The sequence below is a fragment of the Propithecus coquereli genome, unplaced genomic scaffold, assembly GCF_000956105.1.
Source record: "Propithecus coquereli isolate 6110/MARCELLA unplaced genomic scaffold, Pcoq_1.0 Scaffold507, whole genome shotgun sequence".
Classification (NCBI taxonomy): domain Eukaryota; kingdom Metazoa; phylum Chordata; class Mammalia; order Primates; family Indriidae; genus Propithecus; species Propithecus coquereli.
Window position 1 is genome coordinate 1,034,050 of NW_012150919.1, and position 21,807 is coordinate 1,055,856.

Below are 21,807 nucleotides of genomic sequence, written 5' to 3' on the forward strand. Positions count from 1 at the left end.
CTTGACTCTTATAGACATCTATCCCAATAGATGAATTTTGGAATTATTTGTTATGCTCCAAAAAATTTCCCTTTGGAGATTTTTATTGGAGTTGCTGTAAATTTATGGATAAATTTGGAGAGAATTAGCATTTTACAGTGTCAAGTTTACCAGTTCAGGACTGGGTGGTTTCTCCATTTATTCAAGTCTCCTCAGGCCCCTCATTAACATTTTGTAACTGTATTTAGTAATAAGCTTCATTTCCTTTCACATTTACATCTACATCCATCTGTGTACTTTCTACTTGTAATTCTGCCTCTCCTCTAGAGTGTCCTGATTTAAGTCAATGACAGCAAGCCCCGGAGACAAATTAAACCACACGGTACTCATAAGTGACCTATTTTTTGGACCTGTAAGCTTTGTAACTTGGCCAAGCTTGTCCATCTAACTTTGTTTTGTTGTAACAGAGCCTCTCCCAGGAGGTCCCACAAATCCTCCTGCAAGAAGGTTTCTTAGGGGTCACCACCAGCCTGCCTGACAGACAGGCCAGGCAGAATTTCAGTGGTGAGCACTCCTTAGGCTCAAGCTGGGACTCTGCTATGTCGGTGAGAAAACAGACTAATAATAATAATGATAGTAATAATAATACATTATTTAGCCAATTTATTTAAATTTAGGAGTGATAAAATTTCAGATATAAAACTGAACTTAGAAGCCATCTGGAAAAAACCTCCTTAAGATGGAAAGGAATGCACGTGCCAGCTAGTTTCCACATAAACCTGTCTTACGTGGTTTTTTTTTAATGCAGCCATTCCAAAGCAAAGCCTTTTTAGGCAACTTTGGTCTCTGTGAAGAGCTGAGAAGATGACTCTAGAATAACTGGGGAAGCTTTGGGATATTTCTACCACCTTTGTCTATAATTTATTGCCTTTTTCCACATCTAGACCTCAAGAAATACTCGTTCAGAAGAAGAAAAAGATGGCAACTGGGATGCGTGGGGCGACTGGAGTGACTGCTCCCGGACCTGCGGGGGAGGCGCGTCATACTCTCTGCGGAGATGCCTGACAGGGAGGTCAGTGGTGGCTCACGTGCTCCTCCATGTGGGATGTGTCAGGGCCTCTGGGTGGGTGGACAGGGGAGATAACTCCGCTTGGCTTTGGAACATACTATGATGGTGGTGTAACATTTATTTTGTCTCAATATTAGTCAACCTTAAGTTACTGTATTTAAATAGTAACGGTCCCCTTTTCATGGGTGTGGCCATACCCCATTTATAGATGCTCATAGGACCCAGGAACACCAGATACTTGGGGCTTTTAGGAAGGGAAATCCAGCATATTAAATCACTGACTCGAATGTGTCAAGACTCGGGGCGAGAGGTCAACTCTTCTGGGTTCTGCCCTTGGGTTACTGCAGTTGAATTAATTTCTTGTTCACTTGCTCTGAGCAACGCATTGATTACGATGGTAATGCAAGTTCTGTTTCCACGTCTTAGATACGTTTATATTAAATACTGTTTGCTAAAATGTAAAATCAGCTTATTTTTAAACACCTAAAAGTTTGTAATAGGGCTGCATTTATCATTGCTTTTGAGACAATTTATGGTAATTCTTCATGGGGCCATTTAAAGCCCAGCCAAGGATTTTAGGTCAGCTCTTCGGTTAGACAGAAGAGGACTCCAGGATCATAGCAGCCACCTTCAGATTTGGGATGCTGTTGGGTGAAACAGCAAATTGACTTGTCGATTAGCCTCAAGGCACAGAGCAGAAGTGCAGGGAGAGCAAACTTTGGCTCTAGTTTGGATTTCACTGAGGTCACTGTTTTATGATATATTCAACAGTGACCAAGTATGTTCTCCAGTTCCCTTGAGACAGTGCAGAGCAGGGCAGGTGAGAGGTTGCACACGTGGCCTTTGAGAAGGAAGACTCATCGGTCCATTCCAGGAGGACAAGGGGAAGCCACTGGTGTACCGTAGTAACGCTGCCTGGGATGAGTTCTGACTCAGAGCATTGAACCTTAAAGCATCATAGAACTGCAAAGACAGAGTGGTATGTCTGATTCCCCACGTCTTCACCTTGGTGAGGAGATAAAGGCCCTGCTACTGTAAGTGTGTTATACTGTACGGAAGAATGATGGGGGTATCATATTGTATTGGGATGTGTTTATCCTGCCGGGGCCAGCAATAGGAGGGCCACAGCCCTGTGGGCAAGAGGAGGGGAAGGGCTTCTTTTTATGTAAAGGGTAAGTTCTTCCTCACTGCTCCTCAGTCACTGGAGGGAGAGGTCCCCATCCCAGAAACTGGAGTGGAGAAAGTGGGACTTTGGTACCTCCAAAGTCTGAGAAATAACCTCCAAGTCTGAGGAGTCTCAGTAATTTTCAATTAATGAATAAATTTCAATTTTCAGTTAGAGTGGGAAAGGACAGGGGTTTATTTGCATTTGTCTTTGTTTTTTAATAGTATGTTTGTTAAAAAGAATTTAGAGGAACATATTAAGGACCATGAATGACCACTTTGATCCTATTGTCATACAATCAAAATGCTCACATATTTATATACGATTTCATTAATTTTTAAAATTACTTTGGTTTTACTTGAAACATCATTTTACTGAGTGCTATCTCAGAGTGGGATAAGTTTGTGTCCTCTCTTTCCTGGCTGGCTCTGCTGCTGCTGAAAAGGCAGCAGGTAGGAAGGGCCGTTGTTCAGCTCCTGTCTTTGCCACTCCTCAAGAAAGGGAGATTTGAGCAAAGGAGAGGACGGAGAGGCAGGAGAGTTCTCACTTTACTTTACCACTGTGAGTTTTTTGTTTGGTGCTCTTTGTTTGACAGTTGTTCAAAGCTGGCTGTTCAGAGCACTGTGATGGATTTTCTGAGAAACTGCCTTTGCCCTCTCAAATCTCTTGGGATCTCTTGCCTTCAATGTCCTTGATATGTGCTATTCAAAATGCTTTGTCTTGGTAATACTACCTTTTTCTCAGCTCTGGGACAGCTAGGCATACCTGCAACTTCTCCCTGTTTAAGTGTGCTCACCCCTCACTGGCTGTCCTGCTGAGTTCCTAAGACACCCTGTGCACTCTCTCTTGTATGTGTCCACACCTGATTTACAGGAGACACTCATGTAAACTTTGCTAAAAAAAACTCCCATAGTTCCGGAAGTCAGTGCAGCAACACCTACTCCACTTACATGGGCTGCCAACTGGTGTCTTGGCCAGGTGTAAACTAGACACAAGCCAACTGCAGGTGACACATACTGAACTGCTCAAGTCGTATCTCTGAAGTTTCTTCCTCTTGATTTGGGGTTACCAGATTGAAACCCTGGTCCCTTCTCCTTGGTGGGCAGAGTGAGAGGTGGGCTCATAGCTCAGCTTTCTAATGAAATCTTCAGTCATTCTTCCTGTAAGTCTCTGGCTCCAGATCCTTTTTATACCCTTGATGTGGGTAAGGAGTTTAATACCAGCAAACTAAACTAGCACAGACCCTGCCTGTGTGGTCCCGACAGTCCAGGAGACAAAGAATGAACAAGTAAGCAATCAAATTATATATAGTTAAAAAATATGTCAAAGAGATGGATGATATGGTTAGGGAAGCCCTCTGTGATGGGGGCGTATTTACATTAAGACCTTACTGCTGAGAGGAATCAATTATATGAAGGGGAGAGTTATAGGGTAAAAAGAATTCAGATAGTGGGAGCAGCGTATGTGAAGGTCCTGGGGCAGGAAATGAAAAGAGCCTTTTATGCGTAGAGAACAGTTAGATGAGAGAGAGAGAGAGCAGAATGGGCCAGTGCTGAAGAAGAAGAAGACAGATTTGGAGGCCAGGGTAAAGAATTTGCAGACTTTTAAATTTAAAACACTAGTACAATTTCAAAAAAGTGTATTTGGAACTGACATGGGCTGTCAGTTTTTTAATTGGCCAGGTAAGGACACAAAGAAAAACAAACAAACAAAATCCAGCTAGAGTCTACCATCACAAACTTTTAAAAAACAAATTACAATCAGAATCTTTTCATTTTAATGTTAAAAAGTAAGACATAATATTAGATTGCAAGACCTGCCTTTACATGGAATTCATTTAGCTTTATCAGAATCTACCATTTCGCCCTTGTTCGTCTCACTTCACTTTGGTCCAGTACAAACTTTATTACATATATTAACAGTCCGATGATGGGCAATTTGGAGCCATAAATTGAGGAGTAAAACATAGTCATGAGCCCGGAATTTGAGGATCCAAATTTCTGAAAGAAGAAACACACAGAAAACTGACTTATCAGTTTTCTGATCCCTGTTTTTCATCCAGTCATTCACTGATTCTTAAGCAGTATGTGGCAGAGAAAACAGTAAGGAGGAGAAAATAGCTAACAGGCTGATAAGCTAAGCAGATTTATTAGCAATTTCATGATGCTGGAGACATAAAAATTGGGGTTCAAAACCCTGGTAAACACCTCAGCTGATTGGTTGGGATCACTGAAGGACTATACCCTAGAAGGAAGGAGGAACAAATCCTAAATAGACAAGATACTACTAAGACTGAAACCCAGTCTTGAATGAGTTCAACCTTAATTTAACTGATAAACTTTGCTGCTATTTCAACTGTCACCAATATGCTTAAAATAGAAAAAAACACTCTGGAGGAAGATGACATCAACCAGAACCTCTATGAATTTTGATAAACCATGCCCATAATTAAGTAACATATTACCAGCCTTACTATGAGACAGAATCAAGAGAAAAAACAGACAATAGAAAAAGGTATCATGTGTTAAAAAAGAAAACAAAATAAAACCCTGTAATAAATGTTGAAGAAAATAGATGACAAGATGCAGGATTCCACTAGAAAACTGAAACCATAAAATAGAATCAAATGGAAATTTTTGAACAGAGGCATATGATAGCTAAAATTATGAACTAAATATATGGACTTAACAGCAGATTACAAACAGTATAAGACTATATGCATTTGTACAAAATATCCAGGCTAAATCACAGAGGGGAAAAACACATAAAATAGAATAAGGAATATGCGGAACAAAGTGAAAAGGTCTAAAACATGTGTCATTAAAGTCCTAAAAAGAAGAGAAGGTAGAAGTACTGTTTACTGTTTTAAAAAAAATAGTAACCAAGAATTTTCCAAAATTTATCAAAGCTATCAAGCCACAAATTTAAAAAACTCTGCTAACCCCAGACTGAACAAATATGCATAAACATATATAGTAAAATCTTAAAAGAAGCCAAAGAGGAAAGACACATTACCTTCAAAGGAGAAAAGTAAGGTTAACTACTAACTTCTCATTAGAAAATAATGCAATGACATGTTTAGCATCTTGAAAAAAATAACTCTTACACTAGAATTTTCTACCTAGAAAAAATATCCTTCAAAAGTGAAAGTGAAATAAATATATTTCCAGATGAACAAAAACGAGAGAATTCTTTACCGTCCTGCTTGTGCTAAATGAAGTGCTAAAGGGAGTTCTTAAGGTAGAAGAAAAATAATCCCATATGGAGAATGAAAATGCAGGAAGAAATCAAGAGCAATGGAGATCATAAGTATAAATAAATATTACTGTTTAAAGCAATAATAGTAATGTTTTGTGAAGTTTAAATATGTGTAGAATTTGGCCAGGTGCAGTGGCTCACACTTGTAATCCTAGCACTTTGGGAGGCCGAGGTGGGAGGACTGCTTGAGGCCAGGAGTTTGGGACCAGCCTGGGCAACATACCAAGACCTCATATCTACAAAAAAATTTTAAAAAATTAGTCAGGCACGGTGGTGTGCACCTGTATCCCCCAGCCTGAGCCCAGGAGTTGGAGGTTGCAGGGAGCTATGATCACATCACTGTACTCTAGCCTAGGTGACAGGGTGAGGCCCTGTCTCCAAAACAAAAAAACCTCAACAATGAACAAACAAAAAAATACGCAGGAAAACAATAATACAAAACTTGAGGAGGGAACAAATGGGTTTAAAGAGTTCTAATGTGCTTGAATGCTCAGAAAATTGTAAAAGCAGATACTTTACATTTGACTTTTAAAAGTCTTGGATGCAAATTTAATTTCTAGGGTTATCATTACAAGTAAAATAAAAGAATGTATAGCCAGTCAGCTATCATGAGGGTAAATAAAATAATGCTAAAATACTTGATGGATTCAAAAGTGCTCAAGAAAGGAGAAAAAAAGGAACATAGAGTAAGTGTAACAAATAATAAACAAATAATGGTAAGATGGTAGATTTGAACTCCTAAATATATTAGTTTTTACATTAAATGTAAATGGGCCAAGTGTTCCAGTTAAAAGACAAAGATTGTTAAACTGTAAAACAAAAATTATACGCTGTTTACTAGGGTCAAATCTTAAATATAAGGACACCGAAAGACTGAAAATAAAAGCATGGAAGAAAACTGTAACAAACACAAATTATAAGAAAATTGGTATCTGTAGCTGTACTAATGTCAGACAAAGTAGAATTTAAGGAAATAAGTATTATCAGAAATAAAAAGAGATCATAAAAATAGAATATATTAAAACTTGGAGGATTCCATTCTTACAGGAAACTTTATGGCCCTGAATGCACAAATTAGGACAGAATTGGTTGAAAAAAATCAGTGGTCTTAAGCTCCCATTTAAGAACTTAAAAAGCAAATTTAACACATTGACTGCCAGACATGCACACAAAAAAACCCCAGAGACTTTTCCTTGGGGCCACAGTTTTATTACGAAAATAGAAGAAAATCTTCAAGTGTAATTTAAAGGTAAACATAAATAGAAAAATGAAATTTATTGACTTCTATTCATTTAATACACATTTTTAGAATTAAGTTGTCAATATTAATTGTAACAATAAGAACATCAACAAGTAAGATTTTATATATGCTTCACGCAGCCCCGGGGTCAAAACTAGAGTGAGCTAAATACAACTCTCGTGGCAGTTAATGTGTTGAAAAATATCTGTATATATGTATACATATATATGTGTATATGGATATGCCCACACACACACCTGTGTGTATGTATGTGTGTGTGTGTATGTGTCCCCAAGTTCCTGTAATTCAAAGGGAACTGGATTAGAGTCAGAGTTTAATCAAGTCCTTTGTTAATGCAGTTCTGGTTCTTCATGAGAAAAATACCCTTCTTCTGTCTGGGTAAGAATCACTGCTTTAGATCCATTGCAGCTTTGTGTCATTGTGGAGACTGAATAGGAAGCCACGGTTGAAGGCATTTGTAGGAAGAAGCATTGTCTTTGGCTAATGAATTTATTTTTATGATCTTTATGGCTTTTGTTTATTTGGAGACAGTCTCTGCAGAACCTATAGTTCACTTAACCCTTCCAGAACACTCTATCCCATGTAGGCACTGAGTATTTCACAGGGACTCCCATTCATTGGGACCTCATTTGTTTTTACATTTTTGTCTTATACTAGCCATCTCCATGCCATTGATTAGCAGGAATGGGCTGCACTGTCACTCTAAGTTAGTGGGAATTGGTGTATTCTCCTGGGGAGCTCTTCCACTTACTTCAAAGGCAGACTTCTCCTTACGCACAGCGAATAGTGTATTTGTGCACTCTTCTTTAATTCAGTCTTGCTTACCCTGTGTATAGCAAAAATTACTTGAAGTTTCCAGCTTCTGTATAGCTTCTGTGAATTTCCAGGTATAATACAGAGTTATTCACTTATTAATATACGTACGCCATTAATCATTTCACTGGGATTTTGTAAGGAGGAAGTTCAATATATGTGTTCAGGTTATAATCTCTATTTGAAATCTTTCTTTTTCTCTTTTCCTCGGTGTTTTTCTCTGAAATTTTACCGCTGATAACTTGGAAACTATACATAAGTCCTGTTTTTATTTTACTGATGATTAAGTTTTTATTTGGAAAAAACCATATTTTAATGCTTATTTTATAACTCACTGCTGATAATAGTGTCTTTTGATTTCTCCCTATGTAAGATGATGAATATTGTATGCTTTTCTTTTTTATTCCGACTTCCTGGGTTTGCTATTAGAATTTTGGATTTTATCTCTAGTTTATTGGCAAAGTTGTTTCCCTTCATATCTTTTCTTTCATAGTCATATTTCAAACCGTTGTTGAAACTTAACTGTGTATGTATATATATTATTTCGATGTTCATTGTTAGTCTTTTTAGTTCTTAATGTTGAATCATAGCTTTGTTGGCAGGGATGTATTTTGAGCTGTGCTTCTGGAATTTTAATGTGCATATGAATCACCTAGGGATCTTGTTAAAATATAAACTTTGATTCAGTAGATCTGGAGTGAGGCCCAAGCGCTTTCATTTCTAAGAGATACCCAGGTGATGTCAATGCTGCCTGTCTATGGACCATACTTTAAGCAGCAAGGCTTTATAACCTTTTTAATTTCAGGGAAAAATTGTGGGTCTTATACTTTATCTGTTCCTATATATCTGAAAATGTCTTTCTCTTGCTTTCACATAATAAATGGTGAATGGTTTATTTGGGTATAAAATTCCTGAGACACAACCTTTCCCTTTTAAGACTTAGGAGTTCGTTTTCCATGATGTTTGGTAGACAGTATTGCTTGAAGACCTCTTAGGCTGATTTTTGTTCTTTTGTAGATAACCTATTTTGCAGATAACAGGCTGCCCATAGGATTATTTCTTCCCCTCAAGTTCAAGAGTTTCACAAGGCTGTGTCTAGCTATTCATCTCATTTTACTTATTTTTCCCTGGCACATAGTGGCCAATTTTGTTGTACAGATTTAGATCCTTCTTTATGGTAAGAAAATTTTTCTTCTATTATATCACTCACTCTTGGTTCTTGCCCATTTGTTCTAGCTCTCCTTCATGAACACCAGTTATTTTTGTCTGCCTTTCACTTTTATCATGTTCTGTTCAATTATTTTCATTTCTGCTTTTTTTTCCCTGTTTATTTGGGAGGATATTCAAGATCCCTGCCACTCGAATTTTTTCCTAATCTGTTGACTTCCAGTGAAGTTTTAAAATGCTGCTGTGGCATTGTTTGTTACTTTACCTTCTTTTCTTCACTCAAAACCTGCTCATTTTGTGCATCTACTGTCTTAATCATCTACATCTTATCCTGTATACCTTTCTGTCTTTTTTAGTGTGATGTCTCACTGATTCTTACTTATTCTTCAAGATCATGCTCCTTTCGAAAGCCTATCTTGACTCCTTGTCTAAGTTTGATATTCCTCTTTTGTGCTTCCTTGCATCTATTATAGTACTATAATTGTTGGCAAAATGAGACCCCTTTTAGAGAAGATGGCTTCATCACTCCAAGACCTAACATAGTATCTAACATGTGGTTAGGCCCCGAGTAATGTTTATTGAAATAATACATAAGTGGATGTGTACTCACTATCGCCTTGCGTCTTTTGTCAATGCTCTTCTTTCTGCCTCAAGCATCCATTTCTCCTTTTTCTGATTGACACATGGTTGACCGTGAAAACTCCTTTGAATCCCCATTTCTTCCTTTAAACATTCCTTGACAGTTCTCACCCTTTACTAAAGTAGGTGCAACACTCCTGTGTTTCCATAGGATCTTGTGAATACCTTTGTCAGAGTGTTTATTTCATTGTGTTGCTTTATTTTTCTATTTCCACAATTGAGACAAAATTTTAGATGGCATAGATGGTGTCTTTCATCTCTTTATGAACATTATTACTGATGTATAATGTAAATTAAATAAACTTTATTCCATAAATAAATAGAAAAATGAATTAATGAATCCCTGACTTGACTATAGTCAAGACTGTCCCCAGATAGCCAAAGCAATCTTGATCCAAAAGAACAAAGCTGGAGGCATCACACTACTTGACTTCAAAATATACTACAAAGCTATAGTAACTAAAGCATGATGGTACCAGCATAGAAAGAGACACATAGACCAATGTATCAGAATAGAGAACCCAGAAATAAGTCCACACATTTACAGCCAACTGATTTTGGACAAAAGTGCCAAGAACACAGGGGGAAAAGATAGTCTCTTCAGTAAATGGTATTGGGCAAACTGGATATCCACATGCATAAGATGAAATTAGACCCTTCTCTAATACCATATATAAAAATTAACTCAAAATGAATTAAAGACTTAAATGTAAGACCAAACTATGTAATAACCAGAAGTCAACATAGGGGAAAAGCTCCAGGACATTGGTCTGGGTAATGATTTTTTTAATACAAACCCCAAAGCATAGGAAAAAATGGACAAATGGGATTACATAAAACTAAAATGCTCCATACTGAAAAGGAAGCGATCAACAGAGTGAGACAAGCTACAGAATGGGAGAAAATATTTGCCAACTATGCATCTAAAATCAGGGGTTAATATCTAAAATATATAAGGAACTCAAATAACTCAATAGCAAGAAAACAAATAACCCAACTGAAAAAATGAGCAAAAGACCTGAATAGGCATTTCTCCAAAGAAGACATACAAATGGCCAACAGGTATATGAAAAAATGCTCAACATCACTAATCATCACAGAAATGAAAGTTAAAGCCACAGGGAGGCGTTGCCTCACTCCAGTTAAAATGACTATTATCAAAAAGACAAAAGACAAGTGTTGATGAGGATGTAGAAAACTTGCGTGCTGTTGGTGAGAATATAAATTAGTATAGCCGTTACAGAAAACAGCATGGAGGTTCCTCAAAATATTAAAAATAGAACTACCATATGATCCAGCAACCCCACTACTGAGTATATATATCCAGAGTAAATGAAATCAGTATGTGCCAGAGATATCTGCACTCCCACGTTTATGACAGCATTATTCACAGTAGCCAAGATTTGTAATCAGTCTGAGTGTCTATTGACAGATGAATGAATAAAGAAAATGTCGTATATATACACAATGGAATACTGTTCAGTCATAAAAAGGAGGAAATCTTGTCATTTGTGACAACACGGATGAATGCAGGACACATTATGTTAAGTGAAATGAGCCAGGCACAGAAAGACAAATACCATGTGATCTCACTCATATGTGGAAGCTAAAAAAATTGATCTCATAGAAGAGAGTAGAAAGGCAATTACCAAGGGTGGAGGTAGTTGGGAAGGGGGATTTGGGGAGATGTTGGTCGAAGGATACAGAATTTCAGTTAGGTAAGAGGTCTAAGATCAAGATCTATCGAACAACATGGTAACTATAGTTAATAACAATATGTTGTATTCTTGAAAAATGCTAAGAGAGTGGATGTTACGTGTTCTCACCACAAAAATTATAACTATTTGAGGTAATATATGTTAATTAGGTTGATTTAGTCATCCCACAATGTACATGATAAATACATATACATCGTATTTACACAATGTATATGATACATACGTATACATATACTTCAAAACATCATGTTGTATATGATAAATAGAAAAATATTTTATCTGTCATTTAAAAATTTAAAAAGAATATAGTAGGAGGAATCAGTTTACTGGATATCAAGACTTACATAGCTAGAGTAATGAAAACAACGGTGGTAGCAGAGGGATTCACTCATAGATCAATGGGAGAAAATATTTGCAAACAACGTATCTGACAAAGGACTAGTATCTATATTAAGAACTCAAAAATCAACAATTAAAAAACGATCTAATGAGAAAATGGACAAAAGATACGAACTGATATTTTACCGAAGAGAATACACAGATGGCAAATAAGCACATGAAACGATATTCAACACTACTAGCTATTAAGGAAATGCGAATTAAAACCACAATGAGATATCATTACATAGCTATCATAATCATTAAAAATAAGCAAGTTGACATCATGCAATGCTGGAAAGGATGCAGAGAAGCTGTATCACTCATACACTGGTGACAGGAATGTAAAACGGCATAGCAATTCTGGAAAACAGACAATTTCTTAAAAAAATAAGCATGCAACTAACTACAATACAACTCAGCAATTGCAATCCTGGGCATTTATCTCAGAGAAATAAAGACTAGTCCACATAAAAACCTATACATAAATGTGTATGGCAGCTTTACTACACAACAGCAAAAAGAAGCAAGCCATTGCTACATGCAACAACCTTGATGAATCTCCAGAGAATTATGATGATGTTAAAAAAAAAGGAAAACCAATCTCCAAAACTTGCTTACCATAGGATTCTACTTATATAATATTCTTGAAATGACAAAAATTATGGAAATGGAGAACATATTAGTAGTTTCCAAGTGTTAAGGAAGAAGTGGGGTGGGAGGGAAGGATGTGCAGCTATAACAGGTAGCTCATGGGATCCTTGTGATGACAGAAATATTCTGTATGTTAACTGTATTGGTGTCAATATCCTGGTTGTGTTATTACACTACAGTTTTGCAAGATGTTACATTGAGGGAAACTGGGTAAAGGGTATGTGGCATCTCTTTTCATCATTTCTTACAAATGCACATGATTTACAATTATTTTTAAATGAAAGATTTAACTTCGTTTTTTAAAAACTAGAAATGCCGGGTAAAATAGGACATACTTTTTTTTAAAGTAAAGTTGGACATATAAGAAATTAAGGGAAATCCACAAAGCCAAAAAGTAAATAGGAAACTGAATGCCAGACCAGCAAATGCATAGCTGATTCTGTGCCTGTCCTGGTGATGGGGATGGGATTGGATGGTCTCTAGAACTCAGGCTGTTGAGTTTTAATTCCTTCATAATCACAGGAGATCAAGGCTTGAGTGTATGCCAAGTCACAACGTGGGAACTGCAACTCTAATAGAAAGGCAGGACCTCTGAGGTACATACACTTACTAAGCAGATGGATTAGGGGAAAAAGCCACATACCAGCACAGGGAATTACACGTTCATAAATAGGAAGCCTCGATATCATAAACAGACCAATTGTTCCCTCCTCTTTAAATTAAGTATAATTCCAATTCCTAGGAATCATATGGAAATGCAAAGGTAAGGAAACTACTTTGAAAGAGAACAAAATAGGGGACTTCCTCAGACAGCAAAATGTTTTCATTTAACTATAGTAGTGGCATGGACATGAATAGCAAATGTAGCAAAATCGAGAGTCCAGAAACAGAAATATGCACATAAGGGAGTTCAAGATACTCTGTGAGTGCCATTTCAGATCAGCGGAGGAAAGGTAGATATTCAGTACCTGGGCCTTGGTATGGCTATTGGTATGCGAGGGAAAAATATTAGAACATTTCAATCCGTATAAAGAGCAGATTCCAAGTACATTAAAGTCTACTTATAAAAAGCAAAGTTTGGAAACATTTAGAAAAAATTTATATGAGAATATCTTTATGATTTCTAGATAGTAAAATATTTCTTAACTGAAATACAAAGTGTCTAAGTTACAAAGGAAAATATCGATACATTTAAGTACAAAAAAGAGACACTTTGGTATAATAAAAATATGCTATAAACCTAAAGAAAAGACACTCCATAGACTGGCAGAAAATCTTGACAATGACCAATAAAGGACTAGTATTTGAAATATTTAAATAACTCCCAAATACCAATAAAATAAGAGGAAAAAGAATCTAGTAGAAAAATGAGGCCGGGTGTGGTGACTCACACCTGTAATCCTAGCACTCTGGGAGGCCGAGGCGGGAGGATTGTTTGAGCTCAGGAATTTGAAACCAGCCTGAGCCAGAGCGAGACCCCGTCTCTACTAAAAATAGAAAGAAATTAATCAGACAATTAAAAATATATAGAAAAAATTAGCCGGGCATGGTGGCACATGCCTGTAGTCCCAGCTACTCGTGAGGCTGAGGCAGAAGGATTGCTTGAGCCTAGGAGTTTGAGGTTGCTGTGAGCTAGGCCGACGCCATGGCACTCTAGCCCGGGCAAAAGAGTGAGACTCTGTCTCAAAAAAAAAGAAAAAAAGAAAAATGAGAAAAGAATATGAACAGGAAATTCACAGAAGGGGAGCCTGCGTAGTCAAAAACAAGTGAAAATATTAACTTCACTAACAAAAAATGCAAAGAATGTGAAGTGAGACTGGAAAAAAATTTCAAAGTTTAAAAATGCCAAATATTGACATAGATGTAAAACTGAGAACTTTCCTGCCCTAGTAGTGAGGGTGATAATTGGTAAGTCCACTTTAGAGAGCAATTTGCCAATATTTAGGAACAGTGAAGCTATAAATACCTGCAATAGAATAACCCCACTCGGGTATATATTCCGGAGAAATGAGTGCAAATGTGCCGGAAGTGACATTGTAAGATTGTTCATTGTATAACTGTGGGTATGGTTTTAAAATTTGGAACCAACCTAAATCGTTCAGCATTTGGGAAAATTGACCAAAGAAGGATAAAAATAATTGAGAAATAAATTGTGGTGCATTTATAAATTGGATTACTACAGATCTATAAACATGAAGGAATTAGAGTGACATTGATCTACATGGATATTCTCAGAAACAGTGTTCAGATAAAAAAAAACTCAAGCTGCAGAAGGTTATGTACAATATGGTACTATTTACTCAGTTACTGCTCCCATTTCTGACCTAGTTACTTGCTTAATTTTTTCATTTCTTAGGACTTACATAGTTTTCTTTAGTCTACTTATGCACAAGTCTTAGCCTATATTCCAAAATTTGCTTTTAGTCTGGAGGATCTCCAAATTTCCCAGCTCTCTGACCTCATCTAAATTTGAACAAATATCTGAGACTAGGAAACACCCTATGTTAAGTGAGAGAGTGATATGTTCCGTGGTGTCTACAGTGAGCTAAGTGCGTGGCGGTGCCTGTCCTTTCCCAGCGTGGTTCCTGGCGTGGAGGCAGGCCTGTGGCACAGCCACTTGTTTCGTGTCTAAGAAATAAGGATAGTAACATCGTTTTTTTGCATAAAAATGAAGTTAGATTAATTCTAAAGAAGGGTAGTAGATTGTTTAATAATTCACTCATTCCTGCTCCCCACCTTTTAGGCAGCCACAAACTTTAATCGTTCCTGACCCACTTCCGTATTAAGAACTTTCACTGTCATTTTAGAAGTACTCTGAGATTTTTAAGAAGGAAATCTTCTTCCCTTGGAAAGCTGATCAAGTCTCCTTATCCTTGAACAGCCTCAGAGAATTATTAAGTCTTCATAAATATTGAATGCTTGTGGTCCGTTTTTCTTGGAAGAGGAATATGGAGGTGATTACATATAAAACCCAACTAAAAGCCATCCCAAAGCTTTAGAAAGCATTTCAGTGACTTCTTTTTTTATCAATGTGCTCCTTTAAATTCACAATTTAAGGAAAGGGAAAAATATAGCTATTTTACTCATTTATTTCTTTGTGGATAAAGTTATTTCAGAATTTGATTACTTTAAATACTTAGTTCTTTCGTGCTGCAAACCATACACCAGCCCGAATGTTTCTTTCTCTTGCGGAAATTTGTAACTTAATATTCTAGTTAAGTGCCAACCATAGGAAACACGGGTTTAAGTTAACTACTATTTTCAAAATTAATACATTTTTATGCTTCAAAACACATACTTCTCAGTCTTTATGACATTAGTATTTGAATCAATATATCATCAAATGAATATAATAAATTATAGTGCTATAAACTCCAGGGAAATTGTATTAATGTTTTAATATATCCTCATGTGGCATCAACATATGTTTTTTATATATACATAAATTTATGACTTCAAAAATCTGTAATTTCAGGGTGTTATGAATGTTGTAATGGGTAGAAAATAACATAATTGTGAAATGCTGTTCTTGAATTTTCATATACTCTCAATAACCATTAGCTCTTGCATATACTAATTAGAATGAAATTAAAAACTGGTAAGTCATATTTCTGCTGTTCAGATGCATTGGGCCAAAGGAATTATTTCCAGAGTAAGCTGGCAGGTTCCTGCTTGGAGAATTAGGATTCCAATGTCGTGAACTTTAAAATAACTTGCATTTTATATTATGCCTGTTTCATGAAGGAGTCATTCACTTTCATACTAAATTGTAACCAAAGTGTGTCACATCTGTGAAGGCTGGTGAGAGGTTACTGTGTGTTAGACGGGGCAAAGTAGAATAGAATGGTAAAAACGGCAATGAGGTGGTTGGGTTAAAAAGAACCCTTGCTACCGACTTACAAAGGAAATTGAGAAAATCTCTCTGCATCTTCATATCCACATCCCGGTACACAGTGGGTTCACTATAAGATGTTGTTGAAGGAGGAATGGGTCCAGAATGGTGTTATGCTTTGATTTGAGAATTCATGAAATCAAATGCCCTCTTTTCCATATCACTTTGCTGCTGTTGTAGTGGGACTTGTAGTGGAGACACACTTACCTTTTCGGCTTAGATTTTCAGGCTCAGCACTCGAGATGCAAGTCAGCAACTCCTGGACACTCAGGTTGCAATCAGGACACAGCAGGTGGCAGTGGGGTGTAGACCATGGCTATATGGTCTATATTATGGGCCTGGGACACAGCAATAACATACCTTTGACTAATATATTCTTTTCTTACATTTTAGTTTTAAATTTCTTTTTACAGAAATTTTTTTTTAATTTAAATGGATAAAATTAAACATCACTAAAAGTGCTCTGAAAAATTATTTTTGAAGTTCTAAAACATTTTTAAAGAAAATACCATTCTTGGTAAGTTTCAGCAGTTATTGCATTCCAGTATTTCTGTCAATTCTAATACTTTCTTACGCTGTGTCTGTCTAATTTGCCTGCCCCTTTGAAATTAGAATCTAAAGCCTTTTAGGGCTGTAAGTCAGTATGGTACAAAAAGCTTAATCTATTAGTGGCTTTCCTCAATTGGGGCTTTTCCAAAATAAGCAGAGTAATTTCGATTACCCTTTCACTTTTCCTATTATTTATTTTCTTTTATCCACATATAAAAAGCAAAATTGAGTAAGTCATGTAAGTGAATGACCTTGTCCACAGGCATAGCTGTTGCTTCCCAGTAGAATGGAGTCATTTCCCTTTGACCAAGAGAAAGACTTCTCCACCCAATACAGTTTTCCTGCCAGCCTCAGAGTTTGGTTCTTCTTAAATGTTCAAAATTTTATGTAGTCTCACCAAGATTTTAAGAAATTTCAGAGTACTATACCTATGACAAATCAAAAAATGGGCACATAGTGTTACAAAATATTAAGAAATGGTCAGCCCATAGTGATAATCTGGGAGGATGTTGTAAATCACAAATCGGGAAGGAGCAGCTCATTGTACACAATGTAACTACGGTTTAGGTAATGCCTTTGGAGGCAGCTATAATGCTGTTCTTTTCACTCCAAAACTTCTTTCTCCCAAAGCCATCTAAGTCCAATTAGGGATTGCACCTCCCAGAAAACACAAGATGTGAGGAGACCAGGGTACATGTTGCAATTGGAACAGGAAGTGTAAGGTGAGGGTGGTATGAAATGTAAATGGAGGAGGGTGAGGTCGAGAAGGACTGCAAATAATTACGAGTGAAAATAAGTACTGACATTAAGTAGAATACCAGTGGACTGGGCGTGATGGCTCACACCTGTAATCCTAGCACTTTGGGAGGCCCAAGCAGGAGGATCACTTGAGCTCAGGAGTTCGAGTCCAAGAGTGAAACTCTGTATCTACCAAAACTACAAAAATTAGCCAGGTGTGGTGGCCTGCACCTGTAGTCCTAACTACTCAGGAGGCTGAAGCAGGAGGATGGCTTGAGCCCAGGAATTTGAGGTTGCTGTGAGCTACAATGATGCCACTACACTCTACCCAGGGTGACAGAGCAAGACCCTGCCTAAAAAAGTATATACCAGCCACAATAAAATGAAATAATAACTACAGTAAAGTAAAATCAGTCATGTGAAGAAATCTCTGTAGGAGATTTCTTAGAAACACAAGCAAAAGTCAAAGAAATGAGATTTATATAAGAAAAAATAATGAATATATCAATAAAGAAATAATCGGTGTAGCGATAGGGAGCTCCAGCTTCAGAATTACAGGCATTTCTGGAACAAGAGCAATAATCAAAAATCGTAGTCTGAGGATAATCAGCACCACTATAAATAAAAAACTGTGAATATTCCATTCAAAAGGGCTCGTCATTTTCAGTACAAGTTGATGAAAAGAAGCACACCACTAGGTACATCCTGACTATAACTTATCTTTTATTTCAAATACTGACCAAAAAAAAAAAAACAAAAAAAAAACCAACTGTAAACTTCCAGGCAGAACAATAAAGCACATGAACAAAAGAATAAAAATCAGACTTCTGCTTTGCAAGTCTAAATTTCAGAGGTCAGTGAAGTGTGTCTACACTTTTGAGGAAAAAGGATCATGTAAAAAGTGATGCAATATCTTGCCACGCTGCCTCTCCTGTGTGAAACACAAAGGCTTGATAATAAGCCAGCCGTATATCCAACCAATGAAATAATACTTAACCAGCCAAGAGTTAAAAACTCATACATGAAAAATTCATATTATAAAAGGACTAGGATTTGTTATCCACTTCTAGATATGTATTCTAAGTATGAACAAAAATGAAAACAAAGATGTTTAGCAAATAATTTTTATATTATATAAAAAAGCAGAGTTAGTGATCCCACTTCTAGGTATTAGCACAAGAAAAATGAAAAAGTTAGCACAAACCCTGTATGTGTATGTTTAGGATTTTTTTCATAATTGCCAAAAACTGAAAACAACTCAGATATCTAGCTGGTGAATGAATAAACAAACTGCTGTACATACATACAGTAGACTACTACTCAGCAGTGAAAAGGGAGCAAACTACTGATACGTGCAATAAGAAGAATGAATTTCAAATATGTTGTGCTAAAAAGAGTCTCAAAAAACTACATATGGCATGATTCCATTTATGTGACATTTTGGAAAAGGCAAAATTATTAATATAAGGTCAGAAAACAAATCCGTGGTTTCCAGGAGCTGAGGGTAGGGAGAGGTTGACTGCAAGGGGGCAATATGAGGGTGTTTTGGGGAGTGACAGAACTGTTCCAAATACTGACTGTGGGAGTGATTACACAACTGTATGGGTTTGTCAAAACTCATAAAATTATATACACCCCAAAGTGACTTTTACTGTATCTAAAATTTAAAAGTAGGGAACAAAAGAAGCAACATATCCACAAAAGGTAATGTCTGCACAGCAATGTGAATGTAGTTAACAAATACAGAACTGTACACTTAAAAATGGTTAGTATGGTAACTTTTATGTTATGTATATTTTGCCACAATTCAAACAATTTTAAATTCTAAACTATAAAAAGTAATGTCTGTATAATGTACTATTGTGTAAGCATTAAAACAGATTCTCCGAAGAATTATCAATGAAATGGGAAAATGCTTATAATATTAGATTAACACAAATGCGAAGATGAGTTAACAGTATGAGTTTCAACTCTAAATAAATCATGGCAGAAACACTGGAAGATTAAATGCCAAGAGAGTAAAATTCTTGGTGATGGGATTTTGGACGACTGATTTTCTACCTCTGTACTTCTTGGCATGTGACTGGTTTTCACTTAGTCCTTTAGTTATCAACATAAACAGAATAATCAGAAAGTACATGCAATGAGTTTTAAATGGTTGACTGTATAAATCATTTCACATGGGCTCATATTTAAACCATACCAGCAAAACATAATCTTCTAAGATCTACTTTAAAAATTTTTCTATTCTCACAGGAATAAATATTTTTAAAACAATTGAGATAGTATCTTTTGACTTTTAATTCCAGATGATGATTTAAGCCTGTGTTTAGCTTTCCTTGCTCCAAATTTGCCATAGAATTGACAAGGAAAACATAAAGGGAAAAATATGTAACTTCATCGAAAAATTGGGAAAGTTGCCATGAATTGATCAGATATCTTTACCAAGTTTGTGTAAAATATAGAGCAGCAAGCAATGGAGTGAGGAAAGTACTTGCTGAATGGAATGCTGACCTCCCTCCCAAAGGAAAAAATCTGCCTAGAAAGTGAGTGGCAGGCTCCCAGAGCTAGCGGCTGGAGGGGAGGACAGGTTATGTGGTGGTCATCCATGGAGAATTCTCAAACCTATCAGTATTGGCATCCCAACAAAGCTGCCCCAACCCTATATCGTAGCATCCATTTGGTAAAGTCAATGAATGAAATGAAATAAAAGCATTGCCTCAAACAGATTTCTAACAGAGACCGTTGTACAATTTAGAGAAGGAGTGCTGTGAATGTCCAGCTAACTTGGGTTGCTTCAGTAAGTAAAGAAAAAAAATTCCCCGATGGAGACATGCTACACAAATGCTTCTGCCTGTAATTTTTCCTTCTTCCTCATGTAAAAAAATATACATATGCACACATTATGCATTACTTCCATTGGTTATATGGACCCTGAGGTAAGAATTGCATGTGACTAATGTTATTACATTAATGAACTAAAGAATTCACTTTCTATTTAATGAGATACTTCCATGAGACTTTTTGGCTCCCTGATGCATGAAAGTTAGTTTCTTAGAATTTAAACTTTGAATCTTTGAGATAATATGCACTAGTAACCATTTTACAGGGAACCAGTGCCTTGTGTTTGCTTTTTCTTTTTTTTTTTTTAATGCTTACCTCTTCTATGAAATCATTATTTTCTTGTTTCTTTCTTCTTTCTTTCTTCCTTTAGGAATTGTGAAGGGCAGAATATTCGCTATAAGACATGCAGCAATCATGTAAGTCCTATAATAAAAACATATAGTCCAATACAATATATTCAAGTTTTAAGTTTATAGTATTACATATAATGTGTATTGTAAAACTGATGGTCTCTTTATATACCCTTTGTGGAAAATTTGAATACTTCTTTAATTGATAACAAGTTTTATATATTTAATACCTTCCATTTACATTACCTTTTTAGGCCTTTTCACATTTATGATCTAATTTCATAAGTATTTCATAATTTCTGAATTCACAGAAGCAGTACATAATACCTGAAAGCTCCTTCAAAGTTCAAAATGCTATTATATCCAGTATCTCACCTGACCTTCACACTGTCTGTCTCCAAGCCAATGTGGTGTGATTATTTCTCTTTTGCAAATGAGGGGACTGAGGCTGAGAGAGATAAATTTATTTTTCGAAGGTCACACAGGAAGAGTACAGACATGAACTGGTTTAGTGCTATTTCTACCACTCAAAACCACACATCACACCTACTGCAAAATATATCAAGGAATTCTACAGGTGACCTCTCAGGAAATCACACAGAAGGAAGGATTTATAAAACCTTACTCTTATTCTACATCAGTCAACACTAAAAACCCAAATTCAAATATTTTGCTTTACAAATTTGAAAATGCAAAATAAACATCAGAAAGAACTCATTGTATTTTCCACTCAAAACATTTCCTGGACGTCAGCAAGATGGCTAACTAGAGGTGCCCACGAAAAAGGACCAAAGCAACAAGTAAGTAACTACAATTCGACTAGAGTGACTGAAGGAGAGCACTGGAGTACATCAAGGGAGTGGCAGCACAGAAACTCAGGATGGCAGCGTAGAGAGGGAAGCAAAGCACCGGGCCTCTGCCACACCGTCTCCCCTGCCAGGATTAGCTCAGAGCCAGGAGGACATCCCTTTTTAAGGAAAGGTAAGCAGGAGACTCCCAACAGCCTCCATTACCACCACAGACACCTGCAATCCTTACTACAGGAGAGTGCTTGCCGTCCTCACAGGTGCTGAGCCCAGTTTGGGGAGCTGCCTGGAGTCCCACATCTGTACTGCTCTAGAGTAGAAGCCCATGCTGTGCACCTCCACCCCCCATGATCCAAACTGTTACAGCACGGCACCATCTTGAAACTGGAGCTGCTGCTAGAATGCTGTCTATTCTGGGGGGCAGTAACCATTGCATCTCTCCATCCACAAACCTCTGCTGTCATTCCACCATGCTCACACAGGTGGCTGCAGCACCGTAACCCCAACCACTTGGAGTCTAGGCGCAG

The 21,807-nt window shown here is 36.9% G+C and overlaps 1 protein-coding gene across 1 annotated transcript in view; it reads left to right on the plus strand.

The window, feature by feature from the left end:
• The window catches only part of ADAMTSL3 (ADAMTS-like 3), a 291,707-nt gene that overhangs the window by 87,057 nt on the left and 182,843 nt on the right, over positions 1-21,807 (plus strand). The window contains exons 4-5 of the mRNA XM_012656530.1: positions 924-1,051; positions 20,495-20,540. Of these exons, the coding sequence (XP_012511984.1) occupies positions 924-1,051; positions 20,495-20,540 (174 nt within the window). The remainder of the gene's footprint in view (positions 1-923; positions 1,052-20,494; positions 20,541-21,807) is intronic.